Raw genomic sequence first — 18,774 nt, 5'->3', positions numbered from 1 at the left:
TCACATTTTGTATTTAGCATAATAAGGGCATTAGCAGAGTCCAAGAGCTGGACCCCTATAGACTGGTGAGCTTTAGGGAAAATTGATCTTTACTCTTCAGAATGCCTGCAATATCAATTGCTGTGGAAGGAAGCAGCCCTTGCACGAGCACGCAAAAATGCAGAAGAGGGCATAGCTATAGGGAATTATCAATTGCTAGGGGATGAGAATGATATCACAGTTGAATCTCAACTACAGTTTACTGAACAGACAATAGGACATACGTGAGGTTTGCTTGAGCGACTGGGAAAAGATAATTCCACCAGAAGAGAGAAAGCCAAGTTGCATGGCTATAAGACAGCAGGATGAATCCTCTGTTGACTTTGTGTCCCGATTAGAAAATGCTATTTCCAAGTGTGTGGAAAATGTCCAGGCAGTAAGAGACCTACTGCATAAGCTATCTTATGATTTCTCTAATAAGCACTGTAAAAATGCCTTGCGTCCCTACAGGAAACAGGCCACCCTGCTAGATTATCTCAGGATATGCAGGAATGTAGAGACTGGAATACAAGGCCTACCTCATGGCAGCTGCATTGGCAAATTATATCAGACCTAGAAGAGGGTGCTTTAGTTGTGGAAAGACAGGTCATCTTCAAAGACAGTGTAGGGAGAGCAAACTGCAGCTACCGAGGTCGGGTTTAAAAGACCCTGAACTTTGCCCATGCTGCAGGAAGGGAACTCATTGGTCAAGTCAATGTCGCTCAAAGTTCAACAGTGAAGGGTTGCCATTAGCAAAGGCTTCCTGGCGGGAAAATAGAGAAAGGAGCTTGATCCAAGTTCAGACTAACAGCACAGAAGGCAAGGCCTCTGCCTAACCCAGCAAGAGAGTCTTCGAATGGCAGGGATCTCCCAGCCTCACAGCAGGAGACCAGACCTAGGCAAACAGGGGAAAACCCAGCCTCTCTTCTCGCTGCAGTTAGCTTGACTGACCAAGAGAAGGCTCAGAAGCCCTCACAGCAGTTTGTTGGTTCTAAAAGACGGGAACCTCTTATTGAAAGAGTAATGCAGTTTTTTTCAGGAAGATTTAGCCTAAGTAACCAAGGAATTAAAATTGATACCGGAGTTGATCAGAGTTGTGAGGAAAAGCCAAAAGCTGTAATTGAATCAGAAATGATTGAAAGCGGTGATTGGGGTCCGCTGCCTAAAAGAACTCTGGGATGTTTATCAGGAAAGTCCAACCTATATTCTCAAGGTGTTCAGATTGTTGCTGGAATTATTGATCAAGATTGTGAAGAAATTGAGGCAGTGATGAAATCTGATATACTATAGTTTATAAAAAAGGAAGATCGCTTAAGCCAATTTGTGCTTCTTTGCATTTCTAGAGTTAAACGTTATGTCTTGCAGAAAAGAGTACTTGAGAAGTTTGACCACCTTTTAAATCAAGGAGTCTCCTGGAATGCTGTTGTGGGGAAACAACAGCGCCCCCACATGGAATTAGAAATTGAAGGGAAAAAGTTTTTAAACTTTGGATGTGGGGTCATTTCTTTAGGTCAATCATGAGGACCTAAGACCTGCCCACTAACTTCTTCTAAATCCTGCTTGGGAGGAATGAGTGAAGTTAACCAAGAGAGACCATTGCAAGATTGTAAGAAGCCTGAAGGGCAAAGCGGCTTAATTGAGCCTGTAAACTTAGAGAAAAAATGTCTGTTTGGTAAGTTACTTCAAGAACGGCTGAACAAATTTATTAAGAATTTGTTCAGTCTTTCAAAGTTTGGTAAGAAGTTCTCACAACTTAGCTCTCTTAATTCTCTTAGAGCTGGGAGCCAGTATTTACATAACAATGAAGGCTATCTAACTAGTAGTTTTACTGGTTCAAGACCAAGCAAGGTAACTGAAATTGCCAGCAATGCTTTAAAGTCTGCATTACTAAAACAAAGGGGGAAAGAGAAATCTTATGTATGACGAATTTCATTTGGTCAATTTAACCAAAAAATTTTTCTCCTTACTAAAAGCTAGTAATAAAATTATGGCAGATAAACACATTTTCACTTCTGCAGAGAAAACTGATCCTGAAAAATCCCAAGAAGACAGAAATCACGTTTGGGCTTGTTGTACATAGGCCAGAAAAGAACAACTGAGACACGAGATTGCAAGAATTAAAAGAGTTTATTTATTTATTTATTTTAAGAGTTTATTAACAACAACAACAACAAAGCGAAGAAAAAGAAGAACCTGCGCAGGGACCAGCCGCCTGAAAGAAAGAGGGTGTTTGGCTGGCTGGCCCCGTTTGCTTCCAGACTTAGGTTTTTATGGGTTTCTTCATTAAGCAATTGAGCTGTGCAGCTTTGCTAGCAAGCTGATACAGAAGCAGATCTTGCAGTTAGGCGGTTAAGCACAACTTCCTGGTGCAGGGTGGTCTGTTGCCAGTTCTAAGAATAAGGGGCTATTTTGTTTTTTCTGAGAATGTTATAAGATCTGTGGTTACACTTAGGGTCTGGTGCAGAATGTTTGCTTAATATAAAATGGCTTTACTTAGTCTAACTATTACATTTCCCCCTGTTCTTGTTACACCTGTGAATCTTCCAGGTGTGAGCTCTTATACAACTGTGGCGGCGGCTCACTTTGGGTTAGTCACTCATATGATTTGCTAAGCACCAATAACTTAACAGATTGTATTCGGTCCTGCACAAACTAAACTAGCTTGTTGATCATGAGCAGCCCGCAGGTCAGTCCTATTAAAAGCAAGAGTAGCGGGCCAGCTAGGCTGGATACTATAGTGGTGAGCCAGGGTGACCAGTTGAACATTTGTTGAAACCATCCTTCTTGACCTTTTCTACTTTCTTCCCATTCACTAAGTCTTTTTCTAACTAGGGCTAAACTATCTTTAATTATTCCTGAATGATTGGCATAAAAGCAACAGGTTTCTCCTAGGGCCATACATAAACCCCTTGCTTGAGGAACAAGAGGTCAAGAGACCACCTATTTTGTAGTACTACTTCAGCTAAAGAGCTAAGAGATTTTTCTAAATAGCTGACAGAGTTTTCTAAGTCTTGAAAATCATTATCAATTTGATGGCTAAGAAGTTTATAGTTTTCATTTCCTTGCATTAAGGCAGCTGTGCTTATTGAAGTGGATCCAGCAATCCCTAAGCCCACAAGCAGGGGAACTAGGATGGGTGCTCTTTTAACCCTTGAGTAAGTATTGAAATGCTGCCATCCAGCTTCCCCGGAGTACAAATACACTTGGGACAGAACATGTACTAATACACACATTCCAGACTGGTTAGAGGCAAGCCAGGTTAGGGAGAACACACCGGGAGTGCAAGCGAACCACAGACCTGGCGGAGGGACCAGCAAGAAAGGGTCTGCTCGGGTAGGGACCACGGTAACACCGACACAATGCTTGCTATATTGGTGGGCCTTTTTGCTGGTTTGGTAGCAGTGTCCCTCTCCCTCTAAATCTTCTAGGGTAAGGGTAGACTTTTCCGTCCCCGGCTTCTTTCCACCTGCACACACTGCTGTTGCGGTTGTACTCGGTTAATGTAATATTAATTACCAGGGAGGTGTCGTTGGTTCCGATACCCACAAAGTAGGGTGGTGCTGGGGTGAGACACAGCCAACAATCTGTAAAATTTGGGTTAGTTGCATTTATAAAAGAAAAAAATGTTTTTAAGGTTTTAATTTCTAGTACCACAGTATTTTCTCCCTTGGCCTTTTTAGTTACAGACCCATACATGGGAGCCGCAGTCTTGGTAACAAGCAGGGGACGTATAGTTTGAGATGTTTTAAGGTCCTGGGGAAGAGGAAGAAGTTTAGCCTGGGACTTTACAGGGACCTGAGGAGGGTTTAGAATTTGGTTGGATCCAATGGCCTGTGCAGGTAGTGCAGTGGCTGGTCGGTTTTTAATGGTAATTACGACACCGGGGTCTTTTCCTTTAACATATAACCTGACCCCCAAGTTTTTCCAGTTAGCCACTCTCTGGATATATGGTTTTTATGGGATCACACTTTCCTATTATGCATTGAGTGGGTTTATTTTTTTTTCCACAAGTGGGAGTAAGGGTCTCTGTGTTTTGGTTCCCAGGACCTGCAACCATAGTTTCGTAGCCCCACTGGGCGCAATGAAATTCAGTTTTACTTTGATAATGTGGAGGGCCACTGGCATGGCAGGCATACATATTTATACTTTGTGGTCATTTTTTATTTTCTTTTTGTATTTGAATGGGGACCCAAAGTCCATCTGTAGGCAACTGGACACCCCCTTACAGAAGGGTCGCAGGGAGGAGACTAGCCAGTCAGGGTGCAGTGTAGCAACGATCAAACTTATAACTTTCCTCTAGGTCTTTTTCCCCCCTCTTGTTCTTAAATGCTTCCTCTCCCCACCACTATCATGATCTCAATTCTACCTTACAAATATGGCTGGACCAGAGGATGTACATTGGTACAGATAGGAACTGGAAACACAGAGAATCCTGGACAGATGATCCCCTCAGGACCTGTAGTGAGAGTGGTGATCCGGGGATGGTGGAGGGAAGGTTGGAGTGTTAAGGGGCAACTGATTACAAGGATCTACATATAACTCCCTCCAGACTGAATTGTGTGTTAACTGGGTTGTGTGTTAACAGATTTTGTGTTAACAGAAAAGTGGGTGAAGGGAGATGTCGGACAATGTAAGACATGACATAATAATTTATAAATTATCAAGGGTTCATGAGGGCGCGCGTCGGGGAGGGAGGAGAAAAATGAGGAGCTAATACCAAGGGTTCAAATAGAAAGCAAATGTTTTGAAAATGATGCTGGCAACAAATGTGCCAATGTGCTTGATATATGGGTGTGTATATATGGATTGTGATAAAGAGTCGTATGAGTCCCCAATAAAATTATTTAACAAATAAATATTATTTCCAGCATCCCCAAAGTTCCCTCTTGTACTTCCTTACAACCTATTTTCCTCAAAGAAAACCACTTTTTCTAAAGTCCATCACCATGTATCTGTTTTGTTTGTTTACATTGTTGTTGGGTGCCACGCATCAGCTCTGACTTAGAACAAGGGACTGACACGCTGCCAGGTCTTGTTTTTATGTTTGAGCCCATTGCTCCAGCCCCTGAGTCGATCTGCTTCATTGAGGGCCCTTCTCCTTTTCATTCACTCTGCTACTTTATCAGCAAGGTTCCATTTCCAGGGACGGGAGTCCCCTGATCAAATGCCCGGAGTGTATGAGATGATGCGTTCTGCCTGTTCTTCCTCCAGGATAGGTTGTTTGTTCTTCTGGTGGGCCATAGTACTTCCAATATTCTTTGACGACACTATAGCCTATTTTTAGACTTCATGTAAATGCCACACATTTATGTACTGTTTTGTATCATTTATTTTTTATTTACCGTATATACTCGAGTATAAGCTGACCTGAATATCAGCCAAGGCACCTAATTTTACCACAAAAACTGCATTAAACATGTGGTGGAAAACTTGGCATATACTCGAGTATATTCGGTAGTTGTATTTGTTGAGGATAAACCCAGCAAAGCCCGCACAATTCAATTGTTTCTATATGTACAATTCAATGGCACTGCTTACACTCTTCCCTCTGAAGCTCATTCTATTTTTCCAGTTATGCAACCATTTCACCTGCCTTTTCTGAGTGGTTCCTCACTCATCAGCGTAAACTGACAGCCCCTACAGGCGTCCAGCTCATCTTTTCCGTTGCTGTTGTCAGTTTGAGCTCATACTTTGGGCATGTTATCTATGGTCCTTAAAAGAACATAGTGTACGCAGCAGACATTTTCTATGAGTTAAGTATTGTTTGTTTTAAGAAGACTTCCAGAGATATTTTCAGCTTTCAGTTCAAAGAGTATCTCAAAGAAATTACTTCAGAATATCTGGAGTTCATAACAATTTGAAATTTTGTTCTGTGCTATCCCTATTTTGATCATAATTCATTTTTAAATGTTTTATTGTGAATTTGATGAAAGTTTACAGGAAAATAAAATCTGTTTCCACTCAACTGTTCATACACATTTTGTGTCATGTCATTGATTGCAATGCTCACAATGTGAAAAATCTCTCATCCCACTTACTCCCTGTGTTTTATTTTTTTTATTTTGCCATGTGTTTTCTATTTACAGTCCCCTTTCTTCCCCTTTCCTTCAAAATGTTGTCCTTTGAGGAAATTCTACTCTTTTGCTCTCAAATGATTGATTATTCTACAGTGTTCATTGTTATCGTTCACCTCAGAGACAAGCCTATCTTTCCGTCAAAAACAGCCATGGGAGTGAGTTTATTTCCAAATCTGAAGGGTGACTAAAGGCCAGTCTCTATGTGACCAGTGAGCCTCAGCTTTTCTATCGTTTTTTTTCTTTGTTAAATTTTCCATTGGTCTGTCACTTTTTTTTTTAGTGAGTGAGTAAGTGAATGAGAGAGAGTGAGTGAGTTTGTGAGAGTGAGTGAGTTAGAGTGAGTGAGTGAGTGAGTGAGTTAGTGGGAGGGTGAGTGAGTTAGTGATTGAGTGAGAATGAGAGAGTGAGTGAGTGAGAAAGTGAGTGAGTGAAAGAGTGAGTGAGTGAGTGAGAGAGAGAGTGAGTGAGTGAGTTAGTGGGAGGGTGAGTGAGTGAGTGAGAGAGTGAGTGAGTGAGTTAGGGAGTTAGTGGGAGGGTGAGTGAGTTAGTGATTGAGTGAGAATGAGAGAGTGAGTGAGTGAGTGAGTGAGTGAGTGAAAGAGTGAGTGAGTGAGTGAGTTAGTGGGAGGGTGAGTGAGTTAGTGAGTGAGTGAGTGAGAGAGTGAGTGAGTTAGGGAGTTAGTGGGAGGGTGAGTGAGTTAGTGAGAGTGAGAGAGTGAGTGAGAGAGTAAGTGAGTGAGAGAGTGAAAGAGTGAGTGAGTGAGTTAGTGGGAGGGTGAGTGAGTTAGTAAGAGTGAGTGAGAGTAAGAGAGTGAGTGAGTGAGTGTGAGAGAGAGTAAAATCTGGTCTGTCACTTTTATTAATCTTTTCAAGCAACTGATTTGTAGTCTTATTGATTCTATTGTTTATCTGTTTTGTGTTTCATTTATTTGCTATGACCTTTAGTATTTCATTTCTTCTGGTGATTATGCACTTATTTTGCTGTTTCGTTTTCTAGTTGTTGGAGATGTTAGATTGATTTTGGTTCTATCTTTTTTTAAACATTTTATTTGCAGCTCTTCAAATATTATTATGATCCATAGTTTTATTACATCATCATCATTCTCAATACATTTTGTTTTCTTATTGAACTCCTTGATATCAGCTCCCCTTTAACCCCTCCCTCTCCATATATACCCTTAATATAACCCTTAATATATTACTATTATTATTTTTATGGCAATAACTTCCACAATCCCATATATCTAATGTTTCCTAAAATTTCATATATGCACATATCCTAAAATTCTGATGTGCATTCCTTTTGAGTGGGGTTATACAGTCATCATTGCTCTCAGTTGCTCCTCCTCTTCCACCACCCCCACCTTCCTATAGCCTCAGGGAGTCATTATTCCCCTTACAGTTTCTGAGCAGTTTATCTATCTTGACTTTGGTGCATTGAAAGATCTTGACTGTACCAATGTACATACACAGGTCTCACAAGATTAGTGAGGTAAAACTAAGGCCATGATAGTGGGAGGAGAACTTTTTAAAGAATGAGAGGATAGTCCTTGTTTCATCAGTGCTCTTCTGCACCCTGGACACATCATTCCTTCCATATGGCCCTTCTGTAAGAGACTGTCCCACTATTTTACAGGTGGGCTGTGGGTCTCCACCTTGCCTACATTCCTTCAATTCAGTTTGATGACTTGTTTTTGAACTTCTGATGCCTATTCCTGTTGACACTTCATGATCACACAGGCCAGTGTGCTTCTTCCATGTCAGTTTTGTTGCTTCCCTGCTAGATGGCTGCTTGCTTAACTTCAAGCCTTTAAGACCACAGGTGCTATCTTTTAATAGCTGGACACTATCAGCTTTCTTTGCCACTTTTGCTTATGCACCCATTTTGTCTTCAGCGATCATGTTAGGAAGATGAGTATCATACATTACTACATTATTAGAACAAACTCTTGTGCTGAGGTAGGATTTAAGTAGAGGCCCAAAGTCTATCTGCATCCTTATTGTATTACTTTTATATACATACATAGATAAATACACTTATCTTTACATATCTACATTCTATATTTATACCTCTATACATATTTTTTGCTCCCTAATAGTTTCCTCTATTTCTTTTTTCTTTCCTCCTGCTCCACTATCATGTTTGCCCATCATTCACCTTTCAGTAATTCCTCTCAGATTCACCTCAATTCATCAAACATCACCAGGGACAATACACCCCCCTTTGCCATTGGTTGTAGGTCCTTTGCTATTCCCCTGTCCTTAATGTATTGGTTCACTTCTCCCCTCGCCCCATCTCCTCCCTTCCCAAGCCTCCCCTGCCCTCCACCCCAACCATAGGTCTCCTTGTTGTTTCCTTGAGATTGCTCGTCCTGTCTATCTTATATAGATAGACATCAAAAAGAAAGGGAAAAAACCAAACAAGCATCTAAATAGTTCCAGGTCTACCAGCTGACCTTTGTGAACTTCCCCCAACCAGTTCAGATGAGGTGCCAAGTGCTGCCCCCAGAGTCAGAAATCTACCTTCAGGATTTCTCTGAGACTTCATGGCTTTGTTCCCATTGCTGATCTGTGGTACTCCCCTCTTGGTTTGCCCCCATGTGGGAAGGTGAGACTGGCCATACTCCTACACTGTATCTTCAGTACTGACCTCTAAAGCACTGTGATCTAGAGAGAAGACAATATGTCTCCAGCAGGGACCAGTCTGCACTCCTGTCTGTGAACTAGCTGCTCCTAACAGGAATGTGGCCCTCAAGCCTTGGTGCATCAGAATGAGTCAGTCTCTCTTTCCCTGTTAGTTTGTTCCCATGGGAATGCTACTGTCCTCTGTATTGCTGTTATCTAGAGGGGGACATGTCTCCTTTTTGATGTGTACATTTAGTTAGTGTGCTAGCCTGCTCTCTAGGCACTCCTTTTTGTGTGTCTCAAAGACTTTGGTAGCTTGTGTTTTATTCTCATTTGATTCAAGGCAGTTTTTTCTTTCAAGTGTCTTTCTTCTGTAATCCAGCCATTTCTAAGCAAGATGTTATTCAATTTCCATGTACTTGATTTTTTCCCTTGCTCTAATTGTTAATTTCTAATTTTATACCATTGTGATGGGAGAAGATGCTTTGTAGTATTTTAATGTTTTAAAATTTTATTGAGGTTTGCTTTGTGCCTCTATATATGGTTTATTCTTTAGAACATTCAGTACAACACTCTGTGAACTTGAAAGCAATATGTATGGTACTGCTGCTCTGCTTTCTGCATTTGTCTATGAAGGCAAATTGATAGTGTTGTTTATTTCTTTTTTGTTGAGGTTTTTTTCTAATTGTTTTGTCCTACATTGAATGTGATGCATTAAAGTCTCCTACTTTTATTTTAGAGTTGTCTATTTCACTCCTCAATTCTGTGAGGTTGATTTATATATTTTGAGACCTTTCATTGACTGCATAGATATTTATTATGATTATATCCTCTTGTTCATTACCCCTTTAATAATTATCTAATGTCTTTCCTGTCCCTTATGCTGTACTTTGTCTTAGTATATTTCATCATAAATTAATATTATGGAAAAATTAATATTATGACTCTATTTATTTTTAAAATAATTTTATTGGAGACTTATACAACTCTTATCACAATCTATACAGACTTCCATTGTGTCAAGCACATTTGTACATTTGTTGCCATCATCATTCTCAAAACATTTGCTTTCTACTTGAGCCCTTGGTATCAGCTCCTCATTTTTTGCCATCCCTCCCCCACCCGACTCTTTCTTTTTTAAATTATCATTTGATTGATTTTTTCCCCATACCTTGATTTTGTCTATTTTTGTCTTTGTATCTAAGGCATGTCTCTACACAGCACATTGATAGGTCTTGTTTTCTTATCCATTCTGCTATCCTATTTGTTCATTTAATCTAGTTAGTTACAGTCTAATCATTGATAGATATTAATATTAGCTGTTATTTCACGGCTTTTTTGTAGTGATGCTGGTTTCATAACTTTCTGTGCTGAGTTCATTTTATATTTTGGTTTTCATGATTTCCTTTATTGCTGTCATTTTAATGTTTACTAACTCTTTATGTTTTTCTTCCTTTTTACTTTGATGGAGTTTTTAACAAAACTTTCTTAGATATTACCCTGTAATTTATTAATTTCTGCCCAAGTTTAAAATAGCCTATTCTATCTTGCAATCAGCTCAACTTCCTCTCCATTTGGATGTTCCATACCTATATAATTTATCCCCTCTTTTAGTTTTAGTCTTCATTTCCTGCAGCTGCACTAGGGGAGGGTCAACAAGCACACACTTCTCTAGTCGTTGCTGAGTTATTGCCACTGAGGCCAGTTTGGCTGGTGTTGGATGCCATCTGTCGTTGATCAGGTGGTTCAGGAGCTGGTGGTGGTCCTCACCTAGTGGGCTACAGGAGGTGTGCCATGGTCGCATGATGTTTTCAAGGTTGCTGGCTTCTACTAGGAGGGGTAAGAACAACATACACATGACAACAGCAAAAAGGAATGCAAAAAAAGTAGACTGAAAAACTAAACAAAAATAAGGGGAAAAATACAACTATAAGGCTAGAAAAGGATGGGAAAATAAAAATGAAAGAAAGAATGAAAACGAGAAAGAGGAAAGCCTTATAATAAGTAAGGAAGGGGGAAATGAGAATGTTATCGAAAAGAAGAATGGGACGGGACAGGAAGAGAAAATCAAAAGAAAGGAAAATGAAAAATGGGAAGTAGACTCGAGGGGAACAAAGAAGAGAAGGTCCCGAAAAGGAACTGTGTTAAAAGAAAGAAAACTGACGGAGTGAAGAGCAAGAGCAAGGCTCCAAAAGGGCATCTGTTACGGGTCAGGACCTTAGGCTGGCCAGAAAGGTGGGGGGTGGGGAAGCAGGATGGCCATTCCTTGATAGAATTCCTGCCAATCTAGAAGGTGTCTAGGGTCCAAGTTCCAGATCTGGAAGGAATTCTTAAGGGCCCAGAGCAGATGGAGGGAGGCAGGGTACCTGTTGAAGGAAGAAGTTCTTGGCCGTAGATGGCTGGAGACAGAGTGCCTGCCCCTCGTCTGATGTGGTGGAGCATGCATGCCTCCTGAAGTGAGGGTGGCATGAAGCTGGACCACAAGGGAACACCTCTGGCCTCAGGTACAGCAGGGACTGGGCAGTGTGGAGTGTCACCAGCCTCTGGGTGGGTGAGGGCTAGGCTGGTCATGATTCTGGTCGCCTAAAGGGTAAAGGAAACAAGCAGAGAACCACACCTTTCTTATCACCAGCTGCCAGTGTATGTGCATATGTGGGACTGGGTGAGCCATGTAATGATCAGGTTGCTCTCCTGAGTAAACACTGCAAAATTTCAACAGCCGTACTGTCATGCCAACTGAGCATTCACCGCATCGTCTGTCTTCGGTCTCACCGCTTTTGTTTAGCTTCTTTCCCAGTCATTATTCAATCCAGTTCTCCTCTGGAACTCAGAGTTCCAGCAGCAGCATCTGGTTCTGTTTCATTTGGTCTTTCATGTCTGTGTTATAGAGGTTCTGCATAGTATGCCTGTCTACTTTGCCATCTTGCCAAAAGTCTGATCTGTGTCTGATGTCTTTCAGTCAAGTTACTGTGGGATCCATGTAGACATAGAATGTGTTTTCCGATGGTCTTAGGCGGCCCCTGTGAAAGGGCTCGACCCCCAAAGGGGTCGTGACCCAAAGATTGAGAACCACTGTACTAAATAAAGAGGAGGAGATCCATCCTTGCCTGGGTATGGGATAGTTAAACGGTGGGAGTATTGAACCTATCACCACCTGATGGCAGCATACTACAAGAAAACTACCGCCTAGAACTAGTCTGTGAAAAGAAGTAGAGAGGGGCCGGCTTCCTAGAAGAATTTTGCTATGTCTCCACTGTCTGAATCTTAGATTGGTCACTCTGTTAGCTTCCCGATTTCAGCAGGAAAGCAGAACCCTCAAACACCAAGATCTCAACAACTCTTACAGGTTTTATGACTTCCAGGTTCCATTCCTGTATAGTCAACAGAAAAATGATCACATTTACTTCTTCCTCTCCACTTTGAAAGACATCTGCCTAAGGTGCTCATCATCCTTGGGCAAGGGGGTGCAGTGGGCGTGGGCAGGGTGGATTTCTAGTGACTTGGAAACCCAGAAGGTTTCACTGCCATCTAGAGACCATTTTTTAGTGGCTTTGTCTCCTGGACATAATTGGAGGTCTTTGCCTTGCATTGGATTTGGAGGATCTGCTAGTTTGCTTTTGACTATTAACCTAAAGGGTGGCAATCAAAACCCACCCAGTGGTACTACAGAAGAAAGGCCTAGTGATCGACTTCCACAGAAATTAAGGCCAAGAAAACCCTCTTACAAAACCAAACTTGCTGCCAGAGGGTTGATGCTGACCCATAGTGACTAGGTCATGGTTTCTGAAGCTATAAACCTTTATGGGATTAGAAAACACAAGAACAACCACTCTCATGAGTGGCTGGTGGTATTCAAACTGCTGACCTTGTTGTTAGCAGCCCTACATAGAACTACTCTGCTACCAGGGCTCCTTAGAAAGCCCTAGAGAGCAGCTTTATTTTCTGTACCACTGGGGTTAGCCAAGAGTTGGAATCAGCTTGATGGTAATGTCTTTGTTGTTTGGGCCAGTGTTTTCAAAGCTAACTCCAGAGAAGTGATGTCTCAGTTGTTCAATTAGACAGATGTTGGTGGATAAGCAGGCTCTGTGTGGAGTTACTGGTAGGTACGCAGAGCTTTGCCTAACCTGTTCTTGTTTACAGTTCAGGGTACTAGGATAAAACACAAGAAACACAGCCATCTTTATTTCACAAGCATATGAATAAAACTAATTATGAATTGAGTGAATGTTTACAGATCACCAGCTTTTCATTCAATATTTTATACACTTTTATGTTTTCAACTCCTCCATTGACATCCCCTCTTATACCATCATTTGCCCTTTTTTCCCCTAGGTTTCCTGTGTTCATTCTTCCTTCTTTTGAAATTTGTCCTTGGGTAAATGCTGCTCTTTTGATTTTAATGGTTTATTACTAACAGGGAGGTTTGGAGGAAAGAGTTCAGCTCCAGGTCTGAAGGGTAAGTAGTGGTAATAGGTGCGGACATCCAACCAATCTCTAGTCAAACGGTAAGCCTGCCTCTTGTATGATTTTGAGTTTTGTTCCATGTTTCTCACCCATTCTCTCCAGCATCTTCTACACTGAGGTGAGTCGATAGCTCCCTGTTTTGATTTGCGTATCTTGAATAGCTGGAGATCAGGAGCATTCCCTCACATGTTTGTTGTCCACCTGAATGTCCTCTTCGGGAAAATGTCTGTTCATCCATTTTAAAATGGGATTATTTTTAAATGTTTGTGCTTTTTTGTTATTGAGATGTTGAAATTGTTTTACAGAGTATTCTGGTTTAGGATGAGGCTTACATATTTTAATGAGTTAACATTGGCTTTAAAGAACACTATTGAGTGAATAATACTACAAAGCAGATGTAAATTGGCAAAGATTGTGTGTGCAGTAGGCAGAGTAACTGCAGTTGGAGGGCAATCTTATAGCAGAAGGAGTATCTAAAATGAAACCCCTGTCTTCGAGGAAGGCACAGTATGTTGGGGACCGCAAGCTCAGGAGAGCCACGAATACTACAGTCCGTTTAGGAATGGCGTGCAGGGAGGTCAGAAAGCAGTGAAGAGCCAAGGGAAGGAGAGGTCCTAACAGCTGGAATTAGGGAGAAGCCATAGAAATAATGGCAAGGAATGCAGCAGGCTCCTTGCAACTCTCCTATGGAAACCTTACTGATTCCAAGTAGGGCAAAGGGAAAACGTGTCTAGCCCAACCTTGAGCAGTTTGGATCACATGAGCCAAACCAAACCAAAAAACGGAAGGAGATCAGTAATCATCAGAAAATATAATTGTAACATAGTTATAATTGAGTGTTGGAACAATATAACTAGGAGTATACTTTTATTTGGCTTCTGTGATCAGAAATGTTTTGTTTAATTATTCAGATATTTGTCTCTCTTTTTCCCCATGGATTCAGGGGCTGGGATCCTAACACATAGAAATGCTAAACACATGTGGACTGCTTTCTATGGACCAGGCGCTCTGGTTCATTGGTTCAGTTCAAACTTACCAGCTGCTCTGCGTGGGAGAGAGCTGTTTCTGGAAAGATTTACAGGCGTGGCAAGCCTATGGGGCAGTTCTACTCTGTCCTATTGCAGTCCTGAGAATGGGCTCCACTGCCGCCGCATCTTCTTGTGGTTTGGGTTCTACGTTTCAGGGGTATTCTAGGCGCTTTGCATCAGGCTTAAACAGGTAGGTAGCTATTGTAAAAATCCCAGGCACTGGGGCTTTCGAGTACTCGGATAGATGATGCCAGCCAAGCAGGTCACACTTCAGCGTTGGGGTGAGAGGCAGTCTTTTGGCGGCCGAAGACCTGGTTCTTAGAGCCGGCTTTGCTGGGTAAGCTCAAACAAAGAGCGGCTTACTCCGCTGAAGTTTTTTCTAAGCCACGGTTTCTCCACCTGTAAAATGGAGAGGATAGAGATGCCGGTGATTTAGTGAGCTGAGAGAACGAGATAATGGATGTCAACCTGAACTTCGAACTACGCGCGCGGCTCCACGTAACTTTTTCGGACCAAGAATACGTGAACTCATAAATTGCAACAGACCAGTCAACGTCTCCCGCAGCGCTGGAGCGAGACTCCGCCCCCAAGGCTCCGCCCACCGCGAGGGACAGGTGGGGTCGACTTTTTTTTTTTCCGGTTTGGTTTTGCGCATGCGGACACCGCTGCGCGCTCCCACTTCTACCCCAGGCTGGGAGTAGCTGCTGTTTCTGAACGGACGATTCGTGAGGCGGCCCCCGGCGCGGTCCCCCTCGGCTCTTCGCTCCGTGAGCCTCTCGGAAAGCTCGGCGGCGCCCAGAACGTGGCTACTTCTAGTTCCGCCGGCCCACTTATTGCAGCGGTGACCGCCGTGGGCTCCGGAGTCCGCTGTCGAAAGTGCCGGCCCCCGCGCCGGCACCGGGAGCTGCCGGGTGGGAAGGCTCAAGATGGCGTGCCTGTTGGAGACCCCAATCCGCATGAGCGTCCTCTCGGTGAGTGACCCGCTGCGGCCGCCCGCTGCCTGCGAGCCCTGACCCGCCCGGCGGCGTTCCCTCGCGCGCGGCGTGCTTCTCGGGCACCATTCCCGGGGGTGGCCTTCAGCTCAGCCCGGGATCGGGGAGCCAGGGAGGGTGGGCGGCAGGACTAGCCGGGACCCGGCCGAGCGACGGCCGCCTCCCACTCCCGAGGCTCCCGCTGGTGCTGGTGGCCCGCCGGGGTCCGCTGGGACTGGCGGTCGAGTCCGGGCCGCGGACCCCCTCAGTGCCGGGACGCGGGCTCTGCCAGGCGCTGCCCCGAACATTCCTCTTGGCGGTGCCGCTTCCTCGGGCGGCCGCGCTCGCCGCCGGCCTGGGAACAGGCTCCCGCTCCGCCCCTGGAGGCTTGGCAAGAAGAGGTGCAGGTTCCTCGGCCCCTCCAGCCGGCCCCCCGGGCACACCTTCGTTTCTCAGGTGCCCGCAGCCGGCCACGGCTTGGTGTTGCTTCTCAGTAACGGGCATTTCACGTCAGCTGTACCATCTCCCCGGGCTTGCGGTTATTTAAGCACCTTTTGCTCCGGAAGTCGCGGTTCTGAGTTTAAAAACTGGGCCACTTGTGCGCCTGCCCCCTGACATGCCTTTTTTTCTTTAAGGGGAGCTAAACAGTGGGAAAAAGACCTGCTTTTCCAAGTATGGGAACAAGGGGACGTATGGCCAAGCTAAGAAGTAACACCTGGTTCAACACTTTAGAAAAAGCGCGGTGGGGGGACTTGCGCTGTTGCTGCTTTTGAGAGAATCAGGACCAGGGGGTGAAAGTTACTCGGGGGTAACCTAGGAAGCTACCTTTGCTATGACTTCGAGCTGTCGGACTCTGAGGATCCTTGATCTACCAGTGGGCCACTTGCTCTTACTGGAAACAAGCAGGCAAAGTCTGGTTGATTTTAGACTGTAGTTACGAGAGTCAGGGACTCCAACCGGTTTTGTTTTGTTGTTGTTTTTTTTCCCTTGCCGTGCCCCAGAAACACCCGCACCCATCCGAAAGCACCCATGGCATTTGTTGACGATTCAGGGTAAAGCAGTGTGGCAACCTCAGAAAGGCATAGGTTGACAATGCAGTGATCATCACTTAATTTGGGGAAGGGGCCAGTACTCTTGTCCCCTAATCTGTTTTGCCAGTACATTTTAATCTACAACTCCAGGAGACACTGTTCCTGAAATATTGGATCAGATTTACCCATTACTCCATCTCAGACCTATAATGCCCAGGAATTCCAGGGGGTCAGGAAAAGTCCCTCATTCTATGCACTTCTCAGTGGCCCTGTAGTTACCTCATTTAATCCTTCAGTTCACCTGAAGCTTCCTTTTTGTATCTTGCCAGCTTGTGTGTGGGGTGATTGAAAATACTCATAATAAACCATTATTTCTTGCTTAATTTTATTCAGAAACTTCATGAGGTGTCTTCCTTCTAGTTGGGGTTTACTTTAACCTTAGTGTCTTTGGGGGCTTATTTTTATAGGTTTTTCAGTTAGAAACCAGAGTTTTGATTAAATGACTTAAACAATGGACGCTCACTTGGCAGATTCACATCAGGACTGATTTTCACTAATGTGAAGTAAAAGCTGTACCTTTCGAAATCCCCACCCACTGCCTTCAAATCGATTCCAACTCCTTGCAACGTTATCGGACAGAATGGTGCTGCCCCTGTTGGTTTCTGTGACTGTAAAGTTTTATGGGAGTCGGAAGACTCATCTTCCTCTTGTGGAATGGCTGGCAGACCTTGCAGTTAGCAGCCCAGTGTGCAATCCACTGTGCCACCAGGGCTTGCATCTTCCTTACCCAAAAAGTGGGCGAGGAAGACAAAGTGCAGGTGGGCAGAATGGTCATCGAGCGCCTTTAAGAAAACTGGTGGTGCTGTGGGCTAGGGCTGGGCTGCTAATCTCAAAGTTTAAGGTTCAAACCCACCAACCACTTGGAGGGAGAAGGATCAGAGTTTCTCTTCCCATAAAGATTTATAGTCTCAGACCCTTGATGGCAGTGGGTTTTGTTGTTGTTTAAAAATAAACTATTTAAAAGAATAAAAAATAAATAAAATTTATTGAGCCTTTGTGTTGTGTAATCTGGGGAGTTGGAGGATAAGCTCAGAGATGCCCTCAAGGTACTCAGAGTCTGGAAGACTATAACTTGATAAACACAATTTGACCGATGGGGCAAGCAAATTGTTTTTTAAAGGATTTCCATCCTTCTTATTGAGATTTCGTCTATTCTCCTGTCCTTAACTTTGATCAATTCACACATCTACACTGCCAGCCTGGACATACACACACTTTCCCCTACATCTTTAATTGTGTGAATGCTATGTACTATTTCCAACAAAGCACATTCTTGCTCCTAAGGAGACTTAGTCATGACTTCCCAATTTCTGTTATGGCGACTTATCTTTCACACATTGCTCACTGTCTCTAATCAACCATTAAGTTCTGTCATTTCGTTGCTGGGTTTTCTCACAGCGCCTCCTCCCATGGACCTCCCATTGAAGACCTTGTCCTTTTGTTGACTACCTACCACAATTTCTTCACAATTACATGTACTGGCTCTGAAAGGCAGAAGTTTGTATTCAGCTTTGGGTTTAAGAGTCTTTATCCCAGTGGTTCTCAATCTGTTGGTCACGACCCCTTGGGGGGGGGGGTCAAGCGACCCTTTCACAGGGGTTGCCTGATTGATAACAGTAGCAAAATTATAGTTATGGAGTAGCAGCGAAAATAATTTTCTGGTTGGGGGTCACCACAACATGAGGACCTGTATGAAAGGGTCGCGGCATGAGGAAGGTTGAGAACCACTGCTTTATCCTTTGCATGTCCTTTTAAAAACAAAGCAAAAACCAAAACCTGCTATCCAGTTGATTCTGACCCGTATCTGGGTTTCCAAGAAAGATTACAGATCTTTACAGGAGTAGACAGCCTCATCTTTCTTCCTCAGAGCACTGGGTTGGTTGCAGCCCAGTGCTTACTCCGCAGTGCCACCATGGCTCTTATCACAGCTGGCCTTTTCCGGGTGGCATGATCGTGAGTTCTTCCATACCTCAGTCACTCTGGTCTGCCCACTGATTTGGATGTAGGAACTCAAGCTCTGTATGGATTGTGATTACTTCGTTGGTGCTTTTGTCTTTTGCTGGCTCTGCTTTGGGGTTCTGGGAATATAGTGGTGAACTGCCTCGACCTGCCTGCTCTTGAAGATTATAGCCTCATGAGGTGAATAAATACCCACCCATCTTGGTTATTTAATTGTGATTGCTGATTAGTACTATAAATGCTATATATAAAAGGTGCTGTGAGTGCATGTGCCAGCTAGGGGAAGAAGTAGCTGAGTGTCCAAGGATGAAGAAGCTAGCCGGAAGAAGTGACAGGAAAAGAGCATTCCAGGCAAAGAAAACTGAGTTTGCAAAGCTCAACGGCTCTTAATAATTATTCTGTCTTCGCACCTAGAAACCAGTAGCCTTGCACTGAGTAAGAGTGCCGGAGACCCCATTGTGTCAGAGTAGAAGTGTGCGCCTTAGGGCTTTCAGTGGCGAGTTTGCCAGACCTTCTAGAGACCTCTCCTGGTAACCAAGCA

General features: G+C 43.6%; 1 protein-coding gene across 7 annotated transcripts in view; it reads left to right on the top strand.

Annotated features, from left to right (window-relative positions):
- ARMC8 (armadillo repeat containing 8) overlaps positions 1–18,774 on the top strand; it is a 142,277-nt gene that overhangs the window by 1,808 nt on the left and 121,695 nt on the right. For 3 of the 7 annotated variants that reach the window (XM_075546865.1, XM_075546860.1, XM_075546862.1), the window contains exon 1: positions 14,899–15,183. The exons of 2 other annotated variants lie outside the window; for them this stretch is intronic. Coding sequence is in view for 3 of the 5 variants with exons in the window: in XM_075546860.1 (XP_075402975.1) it covers positions 15,139–15,183 (45 nt within the window). In the remaining 2 variants the exon portion in view is untranslated. Of the gene's footprint in view, positions 1–14,896; positions 15,184–18,774 lie in introns of those variants that run through there. 2 more of the 7 variants (XM_075546864.1, XM_075546868.1) reach the window with 2 other exon arrangements.

The sequence above is a fragment of the Tenrec ecaudatus genome, chromosome 4, assembly GCF_050624435.1.
Source record: "Tenrec ecaudatus isolate mTenEca1 chromosome 4, mTenEca1.hap1, whole genome shotgun sequence".
Classification (NCBI taxonomy): domain Eukaryota; kingdom Metazoa; phylum Chordata; class Mammalia; order Afrosoricida; family Tenrecidae; genus Tenrec; species Tenrec ecaudatus.
The sequence above is the reverse complement of the archived record's forward strand: the minus strand, read 5'-3'. Positions and strand labels throughout refer to the sequence as shown.